At 38.2% G+C, this 12,960-nt stretch overlaps 3 protein-coding genes and 1 long non-coding RNA gene across 4 annotated transcripts; 2 read left to right on the top strand and 2 right to left on the bottom strand.

The window, feature by feature from the left end:
- The first annotated feature begins 2,875 nt into the window (after window positions 1–2,875).
- Window positions 2,876–4,203, top strand: LOC125192354 (arogenate dehydrogenase 2, chloroplastic-like). Its single transcript, XM_048089895.2, has one exon. The coding sequence runs from the start codon at window positions 2,991–2,993 to the stop codon at window positions 4,116–4,118; it is 1,128 nt and encodes a 375-aa protein (XP_047945852.1). The 5' UTR covers window positions 2,876–2,990; the 3' UTR covers window positions 4,119–4,203.
- Window positions 4,204–5,390: 1,187 nt separating this feature from the next.
- LOC125192716 (protein SRG1-like) lies at window positions 5,391–6,899 on the bottom strand. Its single transcript, XM_048090341.2, has 4 exons — window positions 6,570–6,899; window positions 6,264–6,511; window positions 5,845–6,172; window positions 5,391–5,737 (listed from the first exon to the last, which is right to left on the bottom strand). Exons 1-4 carry the CDS (start codon window positions 6,807–6,809, stop codon window positions 5,501–5,503), a joined length of 1,053 nt encoding a protein of 350 aa, XP_047946298.1. The 5' UTR covers window positions 6,810–6,899; the 3' UTR covers window positions 5,391–5,500.
- A 2,247-nt stretch (window positions 6,900–9,146) lies between these two features.
- On the top strand, window positions 9,147–9,749 carry LOC125193209 (uncharacterized). Its single transcript, XR_007171543.2, has 2 exons — window positions 9,147–9,259; window positions 9,342–9,749. It is a non-coding gene; the product is annotated as an uncharacterized LOC125193209 (long non-coding RNA).
- Window positions 9,750–9,947: 198 nt separating this feature from the next.
- On the bottom strand, window positions 9,948–11,559 carry LOC125193207 (protein SRG1-like). Its single transcript, XM_048090969.2, has 4 exons — window positions 11,273–11,559; window positions 10,955–11,202; window positions 10,542–10,875; window positions 9,948–10,376 (listed from the first exon to the last, which is right to left on the bottom strand). Exons 1-4 carry the CDS (start codon window positions 11,480–11,482, stop codon window positions 10,140–10,142), a joined length of 1,029 nt encoding a protein of 342 aa, XP_047946926.1. The 5' UTR covers window positions 11,483–11,559; the 3' UTR covers window positions 9,948–10,139.
- Between the last annotated feature and the right edge of the window lie 1,401 nt (window positions 11,560–12,960).

Genomic DNA, 12,960 nt, shown 5'->3' with positions numbered 1-12,960 from the left:
AACGACACGAACACGATAACAACAAACACGAACATGACCCGTTAAGAAAACCTCAAACACGAACGCGAACACGAACACGACCCGCTACCCTCAGACACGAACACGACACGAATCCATTAACGACACGAACCGTTTCTGGTCAACACGACACGAACACGACACGAACCCATTAATGACACGAAACAAACACGCATTGTTAACGGATAACACGAACCCGACACGAACACGACACGAAATTTTCGTGTCCTTAATGGGTCGACCCGATGAGGACACGAACACGATAAGCTCTGACCCAAACCCATTAATTTCGTGCCGGTTCGTGTCGTGTTATCGTGTCGTGTCAAAAATTATCAGCCCTAATACATATGCTTAATTACCAGTGTTTTTAGTTGTTTTGATGGACGCACATTTAGTTGAATTGCTTTGTGTTTTTAGTTTTTTCTAGTGCTGAGAATAAGGGCTTTGAATGCATTCTAGATTTTGCAATATGTATACTGCTTTTAACATAACACAAGTTTTAATATATAATAATTAGTAAAATAAAAATAAAAATTAAAGTAGTACTGAAAAATGAATTTCACCGAGAGATTTATTCTTAAAATAGAAAACTTTTATTTTTGTAAAATGAACTACTGTCGAAGTTAAAAGTATTCTATCAATTTACTAGTATTTGATTGAAAAAATGTCGGTAGACTAAAATAAGATATTATCTGCGTCCTATCTAACTTAAGTCATATTTCTTTTTAGGACGTTATAAGAACATCTACAATGGATGTCTTATTGGGCGCTCTAGTGGTTGCCATCAATAACCTTTAGTTTATCCCTTTTTTCTGTAATGATTTTGCCCTAGTGTTCGCCCTATCAATTGAACTCAATTTGCATATAATTTTTAATATTATTATTTATTATTTTTGTTTTTAATTACTAAAATACCAAAATATATTATATTAAACACCACAAATTTTGAAAAAAAACTACATCACTTAATTAAAAAAAACTACATCATACTTAGCTAAAAAAAACTACATTACTAAACTAAATTACTAAATTCACAAAAACCTAACTAGTCACCTAAATTTAACTTCTGGTTCATATTCTTGATCATCATCTCAGTCCTCCGTCGTTTTTTCCGGGTTTTCTGATGAAGGTTGTTTTGTGCGTCAAGTATAAACCTTTACTCGCACACCTCGCAAAAACCACTGAACTCCTCAATCGCTGAGGCCATGAGCTGAGTAGACGGAAGAGGCGCAGCCTGCGGGGAAGCCGATCCAGACGCGGCCGCCTTCGCCTTCCCTTTGGCATGGGCTTTGGCAGTCTTGGTGCCAATGGAACGTTTAAAAGTAGACGTAGGCGTGCCGGAATTCCCTTCCGGCTCAGCGTTCAGATCCATATCCACGGAAGATGGGCCGCTGCTCGTGTAACCGCCTGTGGCGGTGTTCTTCGTCCGCTTCGTAGCTGAGGATACAACCGGTATCCCTCCGTTGAACTTTACCTTGTCCTTCAAGATCAGCCAAATGTTGTATAACTTGAACTGCCCGTACTGCGACTGGTACTCGGCCATTGACTTCTGGATGATATCCTCCATGCTCTCACCGCTGCCCCTTCCGTCTTTGTTCTTCGTGTAGATATAGCAGAAGTTGTTGACATGGACCTTGAGCCGATCCCAAAACTTGCGCAGCTGGTCCTTGGCCCGCTTGTACGCCCAACTCGGTTTCACCGAGTTGTATCTGGCCTCAATGCGATCCCACATCCTGCCCGAAGTCTGGTTGTTGGAGTTCATATACTACTCCATCTAGTAGTCAGTACGCCCCGTGGCTTACTCTTCGTTGGGCTAGTTGGATGGGAGTTGGACTGTGACGGATGACGCCTTTTCCTTCCGCGCCATCTTCTTCTTCCTCCTCGGCGGCACAGGGGAGGCAGGAGGTTGCCCATAACTGGGCTCCATGTCCTCAACCCGATACGCGTTGGTGTTGAGAATGGATCGAACTCAGAGTCAGAAACGAAAATGAACCCTACAGATCCAAGAGTCTCGACTCGGTAGTCTTCGTGGATGGGCCAACGGGCGGCGGCAGCGCCAAACATCGGCATATCGTCATCGACACTATGCGGGTTTGGGAATTGACTCGGATCCATTCTTGAAAGTGAGAAAGTGAGAAAAGAGGAAGAGAAGAGAAATAGAGTACAATAGAGAGTATTGTGTGTAAGTGTGTGAAAAGTGAATGAGTGTTTAGGGTATTTATAATGGTTTAATAAAGAATAAAAAAAATTATAAAATCGTCGAGATCGGGCTCGGGCACGTCCTTGCAGTGGGCGCCCGATGCATCGGGCACTAACAATGGATGGACGAGGATGCCCGAGCCTGATTTTGTGCGATCGGGTGTCTGATCTCCACACCATTCTGGATGCTCTAACAAAGTTAAGTCGTTTTCTTTTTTGACAATAAAACAAAACATCTAATTGCTCTACTTTACTTTATTATATCTTTCCTATTTTATTTTATTATCATAACTCATTCAACACAATTTTTTAATCTTCTTCGTGTCTAAAAGAAGCACCCCAATTTAATTAGGAAGGAGGAAACTACTCTCCCGTTCCATAGTAGATGTCACACTTTCTTTTTTAGTTTGTCCCACAAAAGATGTCACATTTCCTCTTTTAGAAAAAGTTTCTCTCACATCCATTATAAAATTATATATTCTCTCACCACTTAACACATAAGATAATATCTCCTAAAATCCCGTGTAATCTTTTAAATATGACATCAACTATGGGACGGAGGGTTTATTTGCATAGTGCCCTGTTTATTAAAACGTGATGAAATAGAAAGATCTAAAAACAATAGACAAAAGCTCAACTACCAAGGCTGAAAATTGGCACGACTTGTTCTTCGCCGCCCCACCAAACACCCTCTCCTCTCTTTTCAATCTACTACCTCTATCCGCCTATACAACATACAACTACTCTTCTCATTCCCTAATAATTCCGCACCCATGGTTTCCTTCTCTTCCATTCAATTTCAACCCCCCGCCGCAGCCATTTCTCCCCGTACTTCAATCCTCCTCTCTCACCACCACCACCATTCCGATCAATTGTCTCTCTCCTCATCGCCGCCGCCGCCGCAGCCGCGCCGCCTCCACTGCATCCGCGCGATCGACGCCGCGCAGCCGTACGACTACGAGGCGTACCTGTTCAACCGGTTCAGCCAGTCCAGCAAGCTCAAAATCGCCGTGGTAGGGTTCGGAAACTTCGGCCAATTCCTGGCCAAGGCCTTCATCCGGCAAGGCCACACCGTCTTCGCCCACTCCCGCTCCAACTACCACGCCGTCGCGCAGTCCCTCGGCGCCGCCTTCTTCCCCGATCCGCACGACCTCTGCGAGCAGCACCCCGACGTGATCCTCCTCTGCACCTCCGTGATCTCCACCGAGTCCGTCCTCCGGTCCCTCCCCCTCCAGCGCCTCCGCCGCAACACGCTCTTCGTCGACGTCCTCTCCGTCAAGGAATTCCCCAAAAACATCTTCCTCCAAATCCTGCCCCACCACTTCGACATCCTCTGCACGCACCCCATGTTCGGCCCCGAGAGCGGCAAGCTGACGTGGCAGAACCTCCCCTTCGTCTTCGACAAGGTCAGGATCGGCAACGAGGACTCCCGAATCAACCGCGTCGAGGCCTTCTTAGATATCTTCAAAAAGGAAGGCTGCGCGATGGTGGAGATGAGCTGCGCCGAGCACGATAAGTACGCCGCCGGGTCGCAGTTCATCACGCACACCATGGGGAGGATTCTGGAGAAGCTGCAGCTCGAGAGCACTCCGATCAACACCAAGGGCTACGAGACGCTGCTGAATTTGGTGGAGAACACCGCCAGCGACAGCTTCGATCTGTACTACGGCCTCTTTATGTATAATAAGAATGCGATGGAGCAGCTGGAGAGGTTGGATTTGGCGTTTGAGGCGCTCAAGAAAGAGCTGTTCGGCCACTTGCACGAGGTCTTGAGGAAGCAGTTGTTTGGGAAGTCGGAGGAGGGCGGCCACCGGAGGCCGATGCTCGCCAAATTGCCCAAGCATGGGACTCCTCCGTTGTTGCCATCTCAATCGGAGGCCGTTGCCAACAACAACAATTAATTAGGCTGTTTTGTGTTGTATTATTAGTGATGATTGAAATTGTGTTTCTATTTATAGTATCATATGAGCTGATTGAATTTTGTAACTTTGGGTAACACAACTATGGAGCATTTGATATTGTGACAACTGACATGATCGAATGCCAAGTATAGCTTCGAATGAAAAGCTCTGACTGAGTGGAATCTCTAGTTCATTAATTGGTTGTTTCTTCAATCTTGGAGATTAATGTGCAAAACTAGAATTGTAAAATAACTTCTCACATCTCAATTATAGATGGAACACCCATTATCAGGAGATTAATGCTTGCTAGCTCAAACTACCTATTATCACGTAGTTCTAAGAAATTAATCCAAGTCGGAATGTAACTAATTATATCTTTCCCTTCCCCATTATCCAAACGACAATTACTAGGATTTCTGTGCCTACTTTCCGGTTACTAAAGTAATTCAAAATCACCATCATATTAATATCCTTTTGAAAGTGAAACAACAAAGATTAACTGCCCTGCTTCAATGGTTTTTCACCAGAATTGTTGTTTTGCGGTTTGTGTCTTTTTTGCAAAGGGCAAAGCTGTGGGGTTTCCTTGTTATATACCCATCAGCACATGCAACAACGTTACAATCTTTTGTTTGTTTACAAACTGACAAATGACTAAAGTCTAAAGTCACCCCCCGATTTTTAATACTATAAACAAATCTGTCACGCCACAGACTAATTAGTGACAATGAAGATGAAGATAACCATAATTAGCAAGAAGCAGATATAACACTAACTAATCCAATACAGCCTCCTCTTCTACACCCAAATCCTGCAGTGATTCTACCCTGTCGCCGGAAGATACAGCCGTCTCTTTATAGACTATTTATTTTTGCACAATGCTTTAATTGAATCTGTAGTTTACAAAAATGTAATTATGGATAAAGTAATTTATTTTAAAAAGAAAATAATTACTAATATATAAATTTTGAAAGTTCATCGCGCTTAAATAACCACGTTAGCTCTGAGATATTCGATTAATAAATACTCCATAAGAACTTGGTCCATCACTAAACAAACCAAGCTTTAGCATATGTGGCTATATTCGAAATTTCGAATACAACCTTTTTTTATGGGTAAATAAATTTAAAATTTAAAGAGCGTGCCACGAATGACTCGAATTTTAGACCTTCGACCTCAAACATTAACCTTTTTACCGTTTGACCAACTCACACACACTGAATACAACCCTCTTACTTACTACTTACTAGTGTTGTAATTTTGTAATTTGATGTCTTTTACACCTAATGAGAATATATTGCTAGCATTTAAAATTTCATTGTTAGCTAATAAATTTAACAGTAGAATACGAGTTGCACTACAATATAGGCAGATTACACAACACACTAGATTCTAACTGCATCAATAGGCCTTTTCCCCTGCTGATAGTAGTGGAAATAAGTCTCTACATAGTTTCTCACTGTCTTAAACATTCTCGGCCTCTCCTCATCTACAAGTTCTTCCACCGGCTCGATCTCTTTCTCCGGATCAGGAGAGCAGAACACAGCCAAACTATTCCTCTCTCTCTCCGAGTTCGTCACTGCCCTGTGCACCGGGCTTCTGTATATCCCGTTACTCATTATCTGCACAAACACAAGCAACGGAAGCAGAATACATAACACCATAAATCAACCAAATTTTACAACAAATCTCTCATGGCAAATTGTTTCCTTAAGCATACATAACATACCTCAAGTTGATCACCCGCGTTCACAAGCAATGCATCAGGCAATGTGGGAACCCAAAACCACTGGTCGTCTTTCAGAATCTGAAGGCCTAGTACGTCCCGGTCCTGCAGGACAATTGTCATCCCGGATCCATCTGCGTGTGGCTTGAGACCAAGAACTTGATCCGGTTTTGAACACGGGGGATAGTAGTTGAATCTTGCAAACATGCTCTGTTCTTCCCCAAATTTGCTCAAAAAGCTGCCCTCTGTCAAGCTCAACGATTTCTCCATTGCCTTGAGAAGCTGCTCTTCAAGCTGTCTAAGCTTAGCAGTGTAATCACGCAACACTTTTCTGCACAAAAATCCATTGCCCTTCACATATGTGATCAAAATAAATCTCTATCTGAGTATGTTTTGATCAAAATTGTATCATTTTAGTTGACCTGAATGAATGTGGATTTAGAGGCCAGTAATGGAGTTTATGGTGGTGGTCGGGAGCTACTTGGAGATACAACCTGTCATTCCAATCAAGAGATTGGTTGTTGAAGAGAACTAAATCGGAGCCATATCCTTGATAGTCGTCGCCGTGCCTTGCGCATTTTTGCTTCTCGGTGATGGGAAGGTGAAAGAATTGTGTGGATAGTCGACGAACTTCATCAAGGAATGAAGCGTCAATGCCATGGTTTACTGCCTGCAACACCATACATCAATTTTTATACTTGAAACCTTTAACAATCAGATGGCAGAACCTGGAAACAGCCCCAGGAAGTGAGAGCGGAGCGGAGGCGGAGAAGCTCCGTGGAGGAGGAGGAGGAGGAGGAGGAGGAGGAGGACAAGTGGGCGACGTCAATAAGTGGAATATCGGAAGCCAGAGGAAGAGTGAGATCAATGGGTCCACTCCAAATATACCGATCGGGGAGCTCATCGCCATTTTCAATCAATTGTTGAACTGTTTTGCACAAGGACGATGAGGGAGAGACTTGAGCCATCTACACAGAGAGGTGGGTTGTAATCAATAGTTTTTTCTTTCCTCGAATACCACTTTTAAATGAATTGATTACTGAGTATTTTATTCACAGAGTTGAATACATTGCATCTTGTTAGAAACTTGTTGGTTTTGATATTCTATGATAATTTATGTGGTTGGTGGGTCCAATGCCAAAGATGTTACACTCATGTTGGATTTATATGCATTGATTTTCATGCTCATCTTAAACCATCCGTCACGCAGAAAATAATTCAGTGTTGATGAAAGCAAAGAAAACTGTACTGTACATAGCAAGATTAGAAAAGTGGATAATAAAAATGAATAGAATATGTGAATCCTTACTTTTATTTTTTTTTATAAAATATGAGTAAATTGAGCTAAATATTGTAAAAATGAAGGCAGTAGGTAGTATTTAGTAGTGAAAAAGATGAAGACATATAATGGGGGAGGAAAGAGCATGAATCATCTTAATTAATTAAAACTACCTATTTATGATTAAAAATATATTTATATATAAAAATTTTAAATTCAGGCAAAATGAGGCCAACTCCCATGCCCGGCGAATGGGCATCATGAGAGACGGTGATTGGCTTAGAGAAGGGTCGCATGGTGTGACAGTCCACCCCTTCCCCTCCCACGCATGACTCTCGCCCACCCTAGACCATACAATGCATCACCCTCCCAATTTGTCCCGCCAGAATGACTCCATAACCCATCGTTGCGGATTCCTATAACAATCTATTTTTTTGGCTTCTTCTCTCGATTTATCTCTTTCACTTTCATATACATATAGCACTTCCGTTTTCTAAAAATAGAAACATTTAAAGTGACATGAGTTTTAAAACACAACTAATAAAATAAAATAGAAAAATTGGTAAAGTAAGAGACATGGAAAAATGAGTAAAACAAGAAAGATGAAGAGAAAAATTTCTATTTTTAAGAGACGACCTAAAATGAAAATAATTTCTATTTTTAAGAGACGGAGGTGTTGTAGTTATATTTTTGTTTTCTTTAATTTCAATTACATAGGTTTTAGTTGCATTTTGTAGAGTACTTATTAGTACTAGTCTTAACCCACGTGCGATGCACGACGGAATATTTTTTTGTCATACAATTTTAAATTGTTAATCGATTAATTAAAATAAGAAATAATATAATTATATACGATTTAAAATAGAAAAATATACTACTATGTAATAAAAATTCAATAAATATATACTCCTCAATTCATTTTACACCTAAAGACATTAACTTAAACATATTTAAAATTGAATTGAGACGAACACAATTATTTGGACAATGATAAAGAGACTACATAAAGTGTTGACATTTTTGAAAAATATGTTTAAAACAATCCTTCATATTTCTCTACTAAAAATAATAAATTGTGTAAAGATGAAGATAAATACTATGTATGTTTGAGTTAAGGATGTTACAATTCTTCTCTCTCTAAGAACTGTAAGAAATATTGGGATAAAATTCTGGAACCATATACACGCGGTACTCTAACTTTTGTAATCAAAGGAAAAAAAACAACAATAAATGAAATGAGAATTACAATGAAAATTAGTCAAGAAAAACCATCTTTCCGCAAGACATATTACATCACGGTTAGTGCTCTCGGATTGACATATTTTCCCCAGAGATGAAAACGACTTCCTCCTAACGTATATAACATCTCAAACCTGCTAGGCACCTATAAACTTGACGGGGCTCCAAAATCGAGCAAAACAATGTTCCTAAAATGTGCAATAAAATGTTGAGAGCTTGAGAGAGAATGAAGAATGTTTTGTTAGTGTGTATATTGTATTTCATCAACAATTCTATGCCTTTTATAGGTACAAAATTAGTAAATGAGAGATCATAGAATTAAAACATCATAATTTTAAAATCAAGACAATATAGGTTACAAAATTTGTTAAATGCTCATTATTCTATTTAAATATTTGTAACCACCAATGAGTCATTGTAGTGCTTTAAGAATTAGTCAAATGCTCATTAAAATATCTAAATAAATATTCATGAGTTACTTAAATATTCAAATTGGTCCATAACTTATAAATATTTCAGAATAAGGACAAAACATATAAATATTTCAAAAAAAAGGCCAAAACTCGCCTTTTATATATGTATAGATAGATAGATTAAAAAAATACTTATACTAGATTCTTGAGAATTTAATTTTATGCCACGTTTTGTTAGATAAATTTTTAGGTTGATAAACGCAAAAAAAAGAGGGTATATAAATTTTTAATGCATTAAACATAATTTATTATTTTGGACTAGATTTTAATATATATTATTAAAATAATTAATTTAATTAGTAAACACAGTGAACGAGTGATTGACTCTTTAAAGAGCATTACGTTTACGCCATTCTTTAGTGCAGAAAGAGATGAAGATTTTTGGGAAGAACGTATATCCAAGGCAGGTTGTACTTTTCGCTTGCGGGTATGGAAAATTTACAGATGATGTTTTTTGTCTATTTTCCAATTTAGGTAAATTCGAAAAAATATGATGATGGAATCGACAGGGTTTTAGTTTTGGCGACGACAACCTACGATGTTCACAGATCTATAAAGAACAACCAATCACCCCCCTCCGAGGAGCAGCTCCAAGCTCTTAACGACTATATCAACGCCGCCCGCCGCCCGCCGCCGTCGACTTAACTATGGTATGTTTAATTACAAAATTTGCAATTCGCACCCTCAAACTGATACCGCTGGAATGAAGCCAATCATATGGATATAGTAATGCCACGTTGTCGTCTACAAATCGAATATCGTCTCCCTCAAATAAATCATACTCCTTCACCACCTATTTATCAATTCAATGTCTTAATTTTTATTTGATTTTCGAATTGTTTAGTAATAATCCACCATTATGTAATTTACAATCATTGTTCTAATTGATCGTATTCTGGCACTTGAATATAGAAAAATATGTAAGTGAAAGCTTCAAATTCTAAACATAAGTATACTTAATTTATAAAAATTTAAGTAATTTTTCCCTAATAAAACTGAATTATGAATTTCATCTACTTCAATGCTTGATGGCTAATAAATTATCACTATTTCACCTTCTAATGTTATTTTACATAATCATTTGGAGCTCACTGCATTAAAAATGACTCCATATATTATTATTCAAGTAAACTCTATTATGAAGGAAGTATCCAAAACAAAAATAACCAAATACATAGTCTCTCTCTCTCACACACACATTCACACTCACTCACACATATAGGCCACATACATGGATTATTTTATTTAGTGTTTTATTATCATAGAAGGAGTGATTAAACACTTGATTAAGTAGTAGTCCTACATAATTAAAGTCTGAGAAGGTCAATGGGCCTTTTCCCTGTCTGGAAAGACTGGAAATAGTTACTAGTATAGTCCACAACACTGTTGAATAATTTGGGCCTCTTTTCATCAATTAATCCTTGATGAGGCCCAATTTCGCTGGTTGGGTCAGGACCAAAGAATATAGCTATGGTGATCCTCTCTTTGTCTGGATTTGTCACAACTCTGTGTATTGGGCTCTCGAATATCCCATTACTCATTATCTGCAAATTTAAAACATAAATAAGTTATCTCAGCCCAATGTGGAAATAATTGAGGCGTGTTGTTAGTTAGGTTTAATAACAGTAGAGTGGTAATGTTTGAACCCAAAAGATCTCAGATTCGTGATATTCATTTGCCTATAAAAAAAAAAAGTTGAGGCGTGTTACCTCGAGTTGGTCACCAGTGTTGACGAGGATAGCATTATGAATGATGGGAACTTTGTACCACTGGCCATCTTTCATGAGGGTTTGCAGCCCTTCAACCTTGTTATCTTGCAAGAGGTACGTCATGGCCGAGGCGTCGCCGTGCGCTTTCGCAGCCAGCACCGCGTCCGGCCTCAGACACGGCGGATACAGATTGAACCGCGAAAGCACGGTCTGATTCTCCCCCATCTGATTCACAAAGCACTCTTCATCCTCCAATTTTAGGGACTTAGCCATTGCCCTCAATAGCACCTCATTCATCTTTTCAAGCTCACCACTAAATTCCAGCAACACTTTTCTACAAATTACAATAATTAGTTAAAATTTGAGATCAAAATAAATGTTTGTGAGCCAAATAAAAAAAGAAGTAAATTCACCTAAAATTTTTGGGATTTTGTGGCCAAACTTTGAGTTTTCTGATGGCATCAGGTTTGACATTAAGGTACAATCTATCATTCCAATCAAGAGTCTGGTTATCAGAGTAAACGGTGTCGTTTCCATAACCATCAATATCATCCTTAGGCCTTGCACACTTCATTTTCTCTTCCATAGGAAGTGAGAAGAATTCTTTGGTAACACTGTGCACTTCATCCAAGAAAGAATCATCCATGCCATGATTCACCACCTGATTGTAGTATTCAATTTTAGATTAATATCCATACATGTATTTAATGCGAAAAAAGTAAAATAAAAACCTGAATATAACCACAAGAGCTGAAAGCAAGCTTGAGTTTTTCCAGTTCCCTTTCCCCTTGAGGAGATGATGCAGTGAGAAGACTGAGATCGATGGCCGGAACTGCGAGCAATGGGAAGTTGGGGCCGCCTATCCCGTCTTTAAGAAGGTATTTCTCGGGCGGGCTGCTCACGGTGCCGGATAGTTCTTGGACAGAAGTGGCGGTGGCCATTTTTGTGTTAGGAAATTATTTAGCTTTGTGCTAAAGTGTGGAAAGAGTGATTGTTGGAATGACTGCAGTGTAAGAGGGTGGAGTTTATTGTTATATAGGGCTGCGATAACATAATAAGTACTATACTAATTTCTAATATAAATGCAAAAATTAAAATTATTACAGCGAAGACATAACTTTATCAATATAATGTAAATTTAAGTATCAATACAAGTATATCAAAACAGATAAATGTAAATTTAAGTATTAATAGATACAAGTATATCAAAACAAGACATTGATAAAGTTATGTCTTTGTATTTATATTATTAATATAAAAATTTGAAAAGTTATGCATTTTTTTTTTATTAAAAATCAGTTATTATTATAACACGATCCATTTTCAACTTAATATGTCATGATCAAGAAATAATTGCCTGTGAAAAAGTAAATAAGGGAAACTTCTACAAGTTACGGTACTACTACTATTTTGTCGATTTAAAAATTTATAGATGCAATAGTATTTTTTTCTAGAAAAACTAATATACTATGTACTTCTAAAAAGAAGATTAATTTTGGTATGGAGGGCTTTGGATTGTACTAAGCAAAACTCAAATGATGATATTTATTTATGCACTAAGAATAGTTATTTTTCCTTTTATTTTGGTCATGAAAATCTGCAATTATTATTTTCGATAAAATGCTTGCTTGATAATAATGTGGGCAGAAATTGTAATTCCGACAGAAGTTTAGCTACTTTTATAAAAATTAATAAATAATTAAATAAAATTTCTATTCATTTCTCTTTAAAAAAAACGATTATAGAACTAGTTTTGATCTAAAAATAAGACCACATTCTCTTTGATGGAAAATATACAGTTTTCACTCTTCTTCCATCATTTTCTCACTTTCTAGAGTGTCGACAATTTTAATTTTCTCGCTCTTCAAAAGAATATATCAGTGATTGTCTAATTAGGCGAAATAATATGGATGCTGTTAAATTCTTCAAATCATTGTCCCACATCGGCTTGGTGATGATCCTAGCTTCTTTATATAAGTGTGGATAACCCTTCCCCTTATGAGGTCTTTTAAGGGGTGAGTGGCCCATTTCTAATATGGTATCAGAGCAGGGCCCAAGTCGATGATGGTTTATCTCTTTATCTCTTCTCTACCTCACGAGTGGAAGTCCGATGTGTCATTCCGGCCCACACGTGAGGGGGCGTGTTAAATTCTTCAAATCATTGTCCCACATCGGCTTGGTGATGATCCTAGCTTTTCTATATAAATGTGAATATAAAGTCCGATGTGTCATTCCGGCCCACACGTGAATAAATTTTAAATAATATGGAGAATATTATGTTTCCCAAAATGAAGTAATTTTAAAAAAAAATGAATGTTCATAAAATGGATGCACTATACGTACTTTGATTTTAGTATATGTATCATGTATGTACACTATTGACTAAGAGTGAACAAGCAATACTTCCCACTACTACGAT

This window comes from Salvia hispanica, chromosome 4 (assembly GCF_029641045.1).
Source record: "Salvia hispanica isolate PSC_SH4W2 chromosome 4, Shi_PSC_v1, whole genome shotgun sequence".
Taxonomy (NCBI): Eukaryota; Viridiplantae; Streptophyta; class Magnoliopsida; order Lamiales; family Lamiaceae; genus Salvia; species Salvia hispanica.
The sequence above is the reverse complement of the archived record's forward strand: the minus strand, read 5'-3'. Positions and strand labels throughout refer to the sequence as shown.

Coding starts and splice junctions, on each gene's coding strand:
- LOC125192354 (XM_048089895.2), top strand. CDS start 2,991: ATGGTTTCCTTCTCTTCCATTCAATTTCAACCCCCCGCCGCAGCCATT.
- LOC125192716 (XM_048090341.2), bottom strand. CDS start 6,809: ATGGCTCAAGTCTCTCCCTCATCGTCCTTGTGCAAAACAGTTCAACAA. Junction 6,512..6,569: donor CTTCCTGGGGCTGTTTCCAG/GTTCTGCCATCT, acceptor ATGGTGTTGCAG/GCAGTAAACCATGGCATTGA. Junction 5,738..5,844: donor ACGCGGGTGATCAACTTGAG/GTATGTTATGTA, acceptor GTGTTTGTGCAG/ATAATGAGTAACGGGATATA.
- LOC125193207 (XM_048090969.2), bottom strand. CDS start 11,482: ATGGCCACCGCCACTTCTGTCCAAGAACTATCCGGCACCGTGAGCAGC. Junction 11,203..11,272: donor GCTCTTGTGGTTATATTCAG/GTTTTTATTTTA, acceptor TACTACAATCAG/GTGGTGAATCATGGCATGGA. Junction 10,377..10,541: donor ACACTGGTGACCAACTCGAG/GTAACACGCCTC, acceptor TTAAATTTGCAG/ATAATGAGTAATGGGATATT.